General features: G+C 46.6%; 1 protein-coding gene across 1 annotated transcript in view; it reads right to left on the bottom strand.

Annotated features, from left to right (window-relative positions):
- Positions 1-11,567: 11,567 nt before the first annotated feature.
- The window catches only part of LOC124009870 (receptor-type tyrosine-protein phosphatase mu-like), a 30,366-nt gene continuing 29,433 nt past the window's right edge, over positions 11,568-12,500 (bottom strand). The window contains exon 6 of the mRNA XM_046322087.1: positions 11,568-11,959. Within this exon, the coding sequence (XP_046178043.1) occupies positions 11,918-11,959 (42 nt within the window). The 3' untranslated portion in view covers positions 11,568-11,917. The remainder of the gene's footprint in view (positions 11,960-12,500) is intronic.

Here is a 12,500-nt window from a genome sequence, read left to right as displayed (position 1 = left end):
AGTAGGGATGAACAGAGATGTTCTCTGTTTAGTGAGTCCTCCAGATCAGAGGCAGTAGGGACGACCAGGGATGTTCTCTGTTTAGTGAGTCCTCCAGATCAGAGGCAGTAGGGACGACCAGTGATGTTCTCTGTTTAGTGAGTCCTCCAGTTCAGAGGCAGTAGGGATGAACAGGGATGTTCTCTGTTTAGTGAGTCCTCCAGATCAGAGGCAGTAGGGACGAACAGGGATGTTCTCTGTTTAGTGAGTCCTCCAGATCAGAGGCAATAGGGATGACCAGGGATGTTCTCTGTTTAGTGAGTCCTCCAGATCAGAGGGTAGAGGGATGAACAGGGATGTTCTCTGTTTAGTGAGTCCTCCAGATCAGAGACAGTAGGGATGACCAGGGATGTTCTCTGTTTAGTGAGTCCTCCAGATCAGAGGCAGTAGGGTTTACCAGGGTATGTTCTCTTGATAAGTGTGTGAATTGGACCATTTTCATGTCCTGCTAAACATTCAAAATGTAACAAGTACTTTTGGGTATCAAGGAAAATGTATGGAGTACTGTAAAAAGTACATTATTTTCTTAAAGTACAGTAGTGAAGTAAAAGTTGTCAAGAATTTAAATAGTAAAGTACAGATACCCCCAAAAAACTTAGAGTACAGAATTACTTGAGCTACAAATAAACAAGAATTGTATTTTCAGTTTTCACACCAACATTGCAATGCTGATGTATAAAAACAAGCTAATGTACCTGAACCGGGGATCGATATATAATATTGGTAAAAATCAATCAGCAATCTATTACGAATCTATTGTCAGCAAATCTGTTCTTACAAAACAGATAAGGCCTATTAAACCACACAGAGAGGTTGTCAAGACGTCCCTGTTTCAGCTGAACCAATAAACACTGAATCTCAGACAGCAAACAGGGGACGTTCTATTTATTTACATTATCGAGACAATTTCCTCCAGTCGGAAGCCACTAAGATTTACAAGCAGGGAGATTATTTGTGGAGAGACAGAGAGACATAGAGAGAGCTAGAGAGCAGAGAGAGAGAGAGGAGAGGAAGGGAGTGAGAGAGAGAGGTGGGGGAGTGAGGGAGAGGGTAGGGTGAGAGAGAGCAGAGAGAGAGGAGGGTTAATAAATGAGAAGACAAATTGTCCCGTGAGGGAAGAGGTACTACAGTAAACAGCTAAATATAACCTCTGACCTTTGTGGACCTCAGGTCAAACACACACCGCACACACAAATGCACAGTGCAGATATTAAAGAGAGTAAACAGCGCCCTCTGATGGTAAACGGTTAGTTTTACATCTCTCATGTGGAATACGCCCAACAGAGAAATTACAGGAATAAATGTTTCCTTCTCTACAAACCGTGACATCTAGTGGACAGACACTGCAGTCCAACCCACTACTTCAGACCTAGGAATGGTGGCCAATTCACTGAAGGTCGATCACAAAAATAATGAATCCAATATGATTTATAGTAGCGTTCTGACAGTCCCTGCTGGCTGACATGATATCAGGACACTAACAATCTGTCTGTCTGTCTGTCTGTCTGTCCTGTCTGTATGTGTGTGTTTCTGCATATAGGCCCCTGCCTGCAGCTCAACTGCCTGCCTGGTCTGCACTGTCTGTCTCAAAACCTCATCTCCCTCCACACAGAATCAAAACCTCATCTCCATGCACACAGTCTCAAAAACTCATCTCCATGCACAGCCTCAACACCTCATCTCATTCCACACAGCCTCAACACCTCAACACCTCATCTCATTCCACATAAAAATATGCCTCAGACAGAGCTCACCTCATTCCACACAGCCTCAACACCTCAACACCTCATCTCCCTCCACACAGCCTCAACACCTCAAAGAACCTCATCTCCCTCCACATCAGCTCAACACCTCAACACCTCATCTCCCTCCTGATCAGAGGCAGCCTCAACACCTCCTCAACACCTCATCTCCCTCCAGATCAGAGGCAGCCTCAACATGTTCCTCATCTCCTCCAGATCAGAGGCAGCAGGATGTTCTCTGTTTAGTGAGTCCTCCAGATCAGAGGCTCAAGGGATGACCAGGGATCCATTCCACACAGCCTCAATCATCTCAAGGGATGACCTCATGTCCCTCCACACAGCCTCAACAGAGACTCATGACACTCATCTCCTCCAGATCAGAGGCAGCCTCTTTGATACCTCAACACCATTTTCATCTCCCTCCATTCAAAATGTAACAGTTTTGGGTATCAACATCTCAACACCTCATCTCCCTCCACACAGCCTCAACACCTCAACAAAATCTCCCTCCACACAGCCAAATAAACAAGAATTGTATTTTCAGTTTTCCCCAACACCTCATCTCCTCCACACAGCCTCAACATGCCATCTCCTCCAAAAATCAATCAGCAATCTATTACACCCCAACACCTGTTCTCATCTCCCTCCACACAGAACCTCAACACCCCAACACCTCATCTCCCTCCAAACAGCCTCAACACCTCAACACCTCCATCTCCACTCCACACAGCCTCAACAAATTGTCCGCAGGGAAGCTACAGTCATCTCCCTCCACACAGCCTCAACACCTCATCTCCCTCCACACAGCCTCAACACCTCATCTCTCTCCACACAGCCTCAACACCTCAACACCTCATCTCCCTCCACACAGTATCAACACCTCATCTCCCTCCACACAGCCTCAACACCTCAACACCTCACCTCCCTCCACACAGCCTCAACACCTCATCTCCTCCACACAGCCTCAACACCTCATCTCTCTCCACACAGCCTCAACACCTCAACACCTCATCTCCCTCCACACAGTATCAACACCTCATCTCCTCCACACAGCCTCAACACCTCAACACCTCACCTCCTCCACACAGCCTCAACACCTCATCTCCCTCCACACAGCCTCAACACCTCAACACCTCATCTCCCTCCACACAGCCTCAACACCTCAACACCTCATCTCCCTCCACACAGCCTCAACACCTCAACACCTCATCTCCCTCCACACAGCTTCAACACCCCAACACCTCATCTCCCTCCACACAGCCTCAACATGCCATCTCCTCCACACAGCCTCAACACCTCAACACCTCATCTCCTTCCACACAGCCTCAACACCTCAACACCTCATCTCCCTCCACACAGCATCAACACCTCATCTCCCTCCACACAGCCTCAACACCTCAACACCTCATCTCCTCCACACAGCCTCAACACCTCAACACCTCATCTCCCTCCACACAGCATCAACACCTCACCACCTCATCTCCCTCCACAGCATCAACACCTCACCTCATTCCACACAGTCTCAACACCCCAACACCTCACCTCCCTCCACACAGCCTCAACACCTCATCTCCCTCCACACAGCCTCAACACCTCATCTCCCTCCACACAGCCTCAACACCTCATCTCCCTCCACACAGCCTCAACACCTCAACACCTCATCTCCCTCCACACAGCCTCAACATCTCATCTCATTCCACACAGCCTCAACACCTCATCTCCCACCACACAGCCTCAACACCCCAACACCTCATCTCCCACCACACAGCCTCAACACCCCAACACCTCATCTCCCTCCACACAGCCTCAACACCTCAACACCTCATCTCCCTCCACACAGCCTCAACACCCCAACACCTCATCTCCCTCCACACAGCCTCAACATGCCATCTCCCTCCACACAGCCTCAACACCCCAACACCTCATCTCCCTCCACACAGCCTCAACACCCCAACACCTCATCTCCCTCCACACAGCCTCAACACCTCAACACCTCATCTCCCTCCACACAGCCTCAACACCTCAACACCTCATCTCCCTCCACACAGCCTCAACACCTCAACACCTCATCTCCCTGCACACATACAGACTCCAAATCATTGGCCACTTTCACCAGTCACTTTAATAATGTTTACATATCTTACATTACTCATCTCATATGTACAGTGGGGCAAAAAAGTATTTAGTCAGCCACCAATTGTGCAAGTTCTCCTACTTAAAAAGATGAGAGAGGCCTGTAATTGTCATCATAGGTACACTTCAACTATGAAAGACTTGGAATTGGTGGCTGACTAAATACTTTTTTGCCCCACTGTATGTATATACTGTATTATATACCATCTATTGCAACTTGCCTCTGCAGTTCGGCCATCACTCATTCATGTATTTATATGTACCTATTCTCATTCAGCCCTTTAAGATTTGTGTGTATTAGGTATTTGTTGGGGAATTGTTAGATTACTTATTAGATATTACTACACTTTCGGGACAAGTAACACTCGCAATAACTTCCGCTAACCATGTGCATGTGACCAATAAAATGTGATTTCATCCTGCTCTCTCTCTATCCCCCCACCTCTCTCCCTCTCCCCCCACCTCTCTCTCTTCCGACCTCCCTCTCCCTCTCCCCCAAACTCTCTCTTTCCCTCTCCCCTCCCCCCTCCCTCTTTCCCCATCTCTCATTCGCTCTCCCCCTCTCCCTCTCCACACCTCCCTCTCTCTCTCTCCCTCCCCCCTCCCTCCCTCTCTCTCCCCACCTCTCATTTTCTCTACCCCTCTCCCGACCTCTATCTCCCTCTCTCTACCCTTCCATTCAGTCCTCTCTGTCCATGTGTGAAATATGAAAGCATCCCCAGCACGCCACCCCCTGTGGGGACCCCATGAGCCCTGGTCAGAAGGAGGAGTGCACTACTTTAGACCAGAGCCCTGTGGGGACACTATGAGCCCTGTGGGGACCCTATGAGTCCTGTGGGGACCCCATGAGTCCTGTGGGGACCCTATGAGCCCTGTGGGGACCCTATGAGTCCTGTGGGGACCCCATGAGCCCTGTGGGGACCCTATGAGCCCTGTGGGGACCCTATGAGTCCTGTGGGGACCCTATGAGCCCTGTGGGGACCCTATGAGCCCCGTGGGGACCCTGTGGGGACCCTATGAGCCCTGTGGGGACCCTATGAGCCCTGTGGGGACCCTATGAGCCCTGTGGGGACCCTATGAGTCCTGTGGGGACCCTATGAGCCCTGTGGGGACCCTATGAGCCCTGTGGGGACCCTGTGGGGACCCTATGAGCCCTGTGGGGACCCTATGAGCCCTGTGGGGACCCTATGAGCCCTGTGGGGAACCTATGAGCCCTGTGGGGACCCTATGAGCCCTGTGGGGACCCTATGAGCCCTGTGGGGACCCTATGAGTCCTGTGGGGACCCTATGAGCCCTGTAGGGACCCTATGAGTCCTGTGGGGACCCTATGAGCCCTGTGGGGACCCTATGAGCCCTGTGGGGACCCTATGAGCCCTGTGGGGACCCTATGAGCCCTGTGGGGACCCTATGAGCCCTGGTCAGAAGGAGGAGTGCTCTACACAGGGAATATGGTTCCGTTTGGAATCCAGATGAACATTCCGACTGTGGTTCCATCATTCACACTGATGCTGTGCCAAGGACTCATGTCGTATCCTGTCCCTCGTCCAAAACACTTTCTCAGAGGCTCTGAAGCAAAAACGCAGAGGGATACAACTGGAGAACGACAACACGAGAGCGAGCTAGCTAAATGAATTAAGAGGGGAAGGGAAGCTATCAGAACGGGAGGATGAGAATGGATATAAGGACAGGAAGTGGGTTGCGTGTTGACCTGGATAACGTGAATCCAAAAGCAGGGTTACTCAACTTCAGTCCTGTGGAGGAGAAGAATAGATGGTACTTTTTGTTTTGTTCCAGCCCAACACTAACACACAACACCTGGTTCAACTAACCAACGGATGAAAGATTAGTTGAGCCGGAGGGGAATAAATATGTACGACGAGACGTTTGTTCATTTCAATCATTTGATTATCAATATAATCAATACATTTTAGTTGAAGGTACAACTGACTAGGTATCGGCCCCTTTCCCTGTCCTTTCCCTGCAGCTGAAAGCTGACACTTCTCTGATAGGGCTGCTATTCTGAATCTGCCCAGCAGAGGTCGCTATAACACCACGTTTAACTTGACGGTAGTAACAGTAACATCATACAGATCATCGAGATTATTTACATTTCATATCCTCGTCTGAAAACTGGAAGAAAAAAACAACAACACCTCCAACAATCTTTTTTTTATACTGCAGATACATTTATATGCTTTTTACAGTGTAATTTATCCATCGTACAATAATGACAAAAACAACTACAACAACAACAACAACAACATAATCAAATCAACAAACCCATAAAAGATGATTGTCACTTTTAAACTGTCATTCACCATTATTACATTAAAGACTGCGAATAAATAATGTACAGAGTTATTTACAATATGCAAAACAAAATGGAAGTGCTTTTTGTGGTGGGGGGGGGGGCAGGAAACAGGAAGGAGGGGAACAGGAAGGGGAGAACAGAAGCTTATAATACAGATACATTGTTCCCATAGAAATAGACCTCCACCTCTTAGACCCATTGACTTGACCTCCGTTCTAGTCATCCTATTTCTATAATTGTACCGACTCCCTTCCGACTTCTGATGCCAATAATCAACAACTAATAATAATAATAACACCATTACATATTTTACAGGACATTTAGTAACGTTTAGGCATTTTTTTTACTTCCTCTGTAAAATGATCTCTATAATGTTATTTCAACTTCCAGTAAAACACGATTCGGAAGGAGAGAGAGAGAGAGAGAGAGAGAGAGGCACCCAAACTGACCCCTGACCCTTAGACACTTCACTTCTAGCCTGTCGTCACAGTCTGAGAACAATGAGGAGGCTTAAGCTGCATAGCGAACGGTGGAGCTACAGTTTTCCCATCTCAAATATACACTCAGAATGTCATTCAGGGATTCTTGAAAGTCAGGACAATCTATTATTTATTTTTTTAAACATTTTTTTTTAGTTAACCTTTATTTAACTAGGCAAGTCAGTTAATAACAAATTCTTATTTTCAATGACGGCCTAGGAACAGTGGGTTAACTGCCTGTTCAGGGGCAGAAAGGTAGATTTCTACCTTGTCAGCTCAGGGATTTGAACTTGCAACCTTCCGGTTACTAGTCCAATACTAACCACTAGGCTACCTGCTGGTTACTAGTCCAACACTCTAACCACTAGGCTACCTGCTGGTTACTAGTCCAACACTCTAACCACTAGGCTACCTGCTGGTTACTAGTCCAACACTCTAACCACTAGGCTACCTGCTGGTTACTAGTCCAATACTAACCACTAGGCTACCTGCTGGTTACTAGTCCAACACTCTAACCACTAGGCTACCTGCTGGTTACTAGTCCAACACTCTAACCACTAGGCTACCTGCTGGTTTCTAGTCCAACACTCTAACCACTAGGCTACCTGCTGGTTACTGACCCAACACGCTAACCACTAGGCTACCTGATGGTTAGTGACCCAACACTCTAACCACTAGGCTACCTGATGGTTCGTGACCCAACACTCTAACCACTAGGCTACCTGCTGGTTACTAGTCCAACACTCTAAACACTAGGCTACCTGCTGGTTACTAGTCCAACACTCTAACCACTAGGCTACCTGATGGTTAGTGACCCAACACTCTAACCACTAGGCTACCTGCTGGTTACTGACCCAACACTCTAACCACTAGGCTACCTGCCACCCCTACACTCTAACCACTAGGCTACCTGCCTCCCCTACACTCTAACCACTAGGCTACCTGCCACCTCTACACTCTAACCACTAGGCTACCTGCCACCTCTACACTCTAACCACTAGGCTAACCACCTCTACACTGTAACCACTAGGCTACCTGCCACCTCTACACTCTAACCACTAGGCTAAAACGATTACATTTAGGGGAATTTTATGAGGAAAAATATTTTTATTCAGGGAAATTTTCCTAAATATTTGCAATATTATTATTTTCCATGTCGGCTTTGTGAAATGTCCTTGTCTGGAGCAAAGGACCACAATTTCAAACTCAAAAGTGTTTAAAAATCTAAAAACGGAGAATAATGGATATTAACTGAAGTAGGATCTCATGTCCCTTCTCTGTCGTCACTGTGATTCATAAAAGATGTGTTCGGAGTTTTGGTCAACTCAAATTATTCAGGAACGAGAATGGGCAGCTACATTAAACAAATATTATTGATCCACCCCATGGTCACAACCAGTCATCTCCATCTACCTTATAGATTATAGATGGGGCGGCAGGGTAGCCTACTGGTTAGAGTGGAGGGGCGGCAGGGTAGCCTAGTGGTTAGAGTGTAGAGGTGGTAGGGTAGCCTAGTGGTTAGAGTGTAGAGGTGGTAGGGTAGCCTAGTGGTTAGAGTGTTGGACTAGTAACCGGAAGGTTGCAAGTTCAAATCCCCGAGCTGACAAGGTACAAATCTGTCGTTCTACCCCTGAACCTGCAGTTGCTAGGCCGTCATTGAAAAAAAGAATTTGTTCTTAACTGACTTGCCTTGTTAAATAAAGGTATAAAATTAATATAGAATATGTTGCATTTAATTAGGTATATGTTTATGAGGTTTTAGAGCCAAAAAAAGCAATTGAGCAAAAAAACTAAATTGCTACGTAGTATACCACTTGACTAAATTAGTAAAAAAATATGCAATTAGTACACGTCAACTCTGTCAGAACATCTGAAAGATCTGATCATGTTATTGTTATGTTATTATCATGTTATTGTTATGTTATGATCATGTTATTGTTATGTTATTATCATGTTATTGTTATGTTATTATCATGTTATTGGGATTTTTCAAACTAAATAATTTGACACATTTTTGTATTTGTAACTTTTTTGTTGTTGTTTTAATCAACAAATAAATGTCTGTTTTGAGTCGTCACCTCCGTCACCTCTGTCACCTCCGTCACCTCTGTCAGTTCCGTGTCACCTCCGTCACCTCTGTCAGTTCCGTCACCTCCGTCCACCTCCGTCACCTCTGTCACCTCCGTCACCTCCGTCACCTCTGTCAGTTCCGTCACCTCCGTCACCTCCGTCACCTCCGTCACCTCTGTCAGTTCCGTCACCTCTGTCACCTCTGTCAGTTCCGTGTCACCTCCGTCACCTCTGTCACCTCCGTCACCTCCGTCACCTCCGTCACCTCTGTCACCTCCGTCACCTCCGTCAGTTCCGTCACCTCTGTCAGTTCCGTGTCACCTCCGTCACCTCTGTCACCTCTGTCACCTCCGTCACCTCCGTCCCTCCGTCCACCTCTGTCACCTCCGTCACCTCTGTCACCTCCGTCACCTCTGTCAGTTCCGTGTCACCTCCGTCACCTCCGTCACCTCTGTCACCTCCGTCACCTCTGTCAGTTCCGTCACCTCTGTCACCTCTGTCACCTCCATCACCTCCGTCACCTCTGTCACCTCCGTCACCTCTGTCAGTTCCGTCACCTCTGTCAGTTCCGTCACCTCTGTCACCTCTGTCACCTCCGTCACCTCTGTCAGTTCCGTCACCTCTGTCACCTCTGTCACCTCCCTCACCTCCGTCACCTCTGTCACCTCCGTCACCTCTGTCAGTTCCGTCACCTCTGTCAGTTCCGTCACCTCTGTCAGTTCCGTCACCTCTGTCACCTCCGTCACCTCTGTCAGTTCCGTCACCTCTGTCACCTCTGTCACCTCCGTCACCTCTGTCAGTTCCATCACCTCTGTCACCTCTGTCACCTCCGTCACCTCTGTCAGTTCCGTGTCACCTCCGTCACCTCTGTCAGTTCCGTCACCTCCGTCACCTCTGTCACCTCCGTCACCTCTGTCAGTTCCGTCACCTCTGTCAGTTCCGTCACCTCTGTCAGTTCCGTCACCTCCGTCACCTCTGTCTGTTCCGTCACCTCCGTCACCTCTGTCAGTTCCGTCACCCCCGTCACCTCTGTCAGTTCCGTCACCTCCGTCACCTCTGTCAGTTCCGTCACCTCTGTCAGTTCCGTCACCTCCGTCACCTCTGTCAGTTCCGTCACCTCCGTCACCTCTGTCAGTTCCGTCACCTCCGTCAACTCTGTCAGTTCCGTCACCTCCGTCACCTCTGTCAGTTCCGTCACCTCTGTCAGTTCCTTGTCAACTCTGTCACTTATTGCTATCCCAATTAAGACATATACAGTATATATACAGTATATGTATATGCATATATATATATATATTATATTTTATATTCTGAAACAATATGTTAATAATAGTCCTGCAAAATATGCTTAAACTGTTTGCTGTGCTGTGAAAATCAGGATAAACCTAACTTTATAAATCTTGTTTAATTTTCTTAATCTAGAAAAACATTCCAAAAAATGCTAATGAAAGGAACCCTGAGAATTATACAGTGGTATGAAACAAAACACAAAAAAGGCATTGAGATCTGTATAACAAAGTTAAACCAGCTACAATGTTAGAAGGAAACAAGGCCATAAAACCAGCTACAATGTTAGAAGGAAACAAGGCCATAAACCAGCTACAATGTTAGAAGGAAACAAGGCCATAAAACCAGCTACAATGTTAGAAGGAAACAAGGCCATAAAACCAGCTACAATGTTAGAAGGAAACAAGGCCATAAAACCAGCTACAATGTTAGAAGGAAACAAGGCCATAAAACCAGCTACAATGTTAGAAGGAAACAAGGCCATAAAACCAGCTACAATGTTAGAAGGAAACAAGGCCATAAAACCAGCTACAATGTTAGAAGGAAACAAGGCCATAAAACCAGCTACAATGTTAGAAGGAAACAAGGCCATAAAACCAGCTACAATGTTAGAAGGAAACAAGGCCATAAAACCAGCTACAATGTTAGAAGGAAACAAGGCCATAAAACCAGCTACAATGTTAGAAGGAAACAAGGCCATAAAACCAGCTACAATGTTAGAAGGAAACAAGGCCATAAAACCAGCTACAATGTTAGAAGGAAACAAGGCCATAAAACCAGCTACAATGTTAGAAGGAAACAAGGCCATAAAACCAGCTACAATGTTAGAAGGAAACAAGGCCATAAAACCAGCTACAATGTTAGAAGGAAACAAGGCCATAAAACCAGCTACAATGTTAGAAGGAAACAAGGCCATAAAACCAGCTACAATGTTAGAAGGAAACAAGGCCATAAAACCAGCTACAATGTTAGAAGGAAACAAGGCCATTAAACACTCGTCGGACAGTAAAAACATAAGGCCTTTCATGTCTGAAGGAGTTTTACTATGAAAAAAGGTCATCATTAGGAGGTTGTTCCTTTACAAAGGTGTGATAGCTATTACTTTGGTTTATTATTAAAAGATATAGTTAAAATGTTGTTATTATGAAGAAGAAAAAATATTTGGGCTAAAATGTTTTTCGATTGTTCCGTCTTTCAAGAAACCCTGATTTACATGTACGAGGAATTTGACCTTGTGAAATGGTCTAGGTGTAGGGGCGAGGGTGTAGGGGCGAGGGTGTAGGGGCGAGGGTTTAGGGACGAGGGTGTAGGGCGAGTGTAGGGCGAGGGGGTAGGGGAGAGGGTGTAGGGGAGAGGTGTAGGGGCGAGGTGTAGGGGGCGAGGGGTAGGGGAGAGGGAGGTGTAGGGGCGAGGTGTAGGGGCTTAGGGTGTAGGGGAGAGGGTGTGGCGCGGGTGTAGGGGCGAGGTGTAGGGGCGAGGGGTAGGGGCGAGGGTGTAGGGGAGAGGGTGTAGGGGCGAGGGTGTAGGGGCGAGGGTGTAAAACATTGTGCTCCTGAATCCTTCCTGGTAGCAGATCAGAGACTGATGGAACTATATAGAGACAACAGTACACCTCACCTCTGTCACCTCATCCAGCTGATCAAGCTAAGAAAGACAGAGCTGTGTGTGTCTGTACTTGTGGAGGCGTGTTCGTCCTGCTCCAGTTATTCGATCATGAAAAACACAGGTCGGTCTACGCTGCAGTCTCGTCTATAAAGTCCCCCCCCCCCGTGTCGTCCACAGTTCTGCGTCCAGGCTGAGACTGTTGTTCATCCACAGTTCTGCGTCCAGGCTGAGACTGTTGTTCATCCACAGTTCTAGTACTCCAGAGCCACTTCATAGCAGAACTTGTACTGATCCTGTAGAACACAAACAAACAAGGGGCTGGTATTCTTCACCACTAATCTGATCTGTGTAAGACATTTACACATCGGACATTGAACCTGGGAGTTTGACAAGACACAAAACAGATCTGTAGTGTTAATGATTACAGGGTGTGTTTCTGTAGTGTTAATGATTACAGAATGTGTTTCTGTAGTGTTAATGATTACAGAATGTGTTTCTGTAATGTTAATGATTACAGGGTGTGTTTCTGTAGTGTTAATGATTACAGAATGTGTTTCTGTAGTGTTAATGATTACAGAATGTGTTTCTGTAGTGTTAATGATTACAGGATGTGTTTCTGTAGTGTTAATGATTACAGGATGTGTTTCTGTAGTATTAATGATTACAGAATGTGTTTCTGTAGTGTTAATGATTACAGGATGTGTTTCTGTAGTGTTAATGATTACAGAATGTGTTTCTGTAGTGTTAATGATTACAGGATGTGTTTCTGTAATGTTAATGATTACAGGATGTGTTTCTGTAGTGTTAATGATTACAGAATGTGTTTCTGTAGTG

The sequence above is a fragment of the Oncorhynchus gorbuscha genome, linkage group LG22 (assembly GCF_021184085.1).
Source record: "Oncorhynchus gorbuscha isolate QuinsamMale2020 ecotype Even-year linkage group LG22, OgorEven_v1.0, whole genome shotgun sequence".
Classification (NCBI taxonomy): Eukaryota; Metazoa; Chordata; class Actinopteri; order Salmoniformes; family Salmonidae; genus Oncorhynchus; species Oncorhynchus gorbuscha.
Note: the sequence above shows the minus strand (reverse complement) of the source record. Positions and strands in the feature narration are given on the sequence as shown.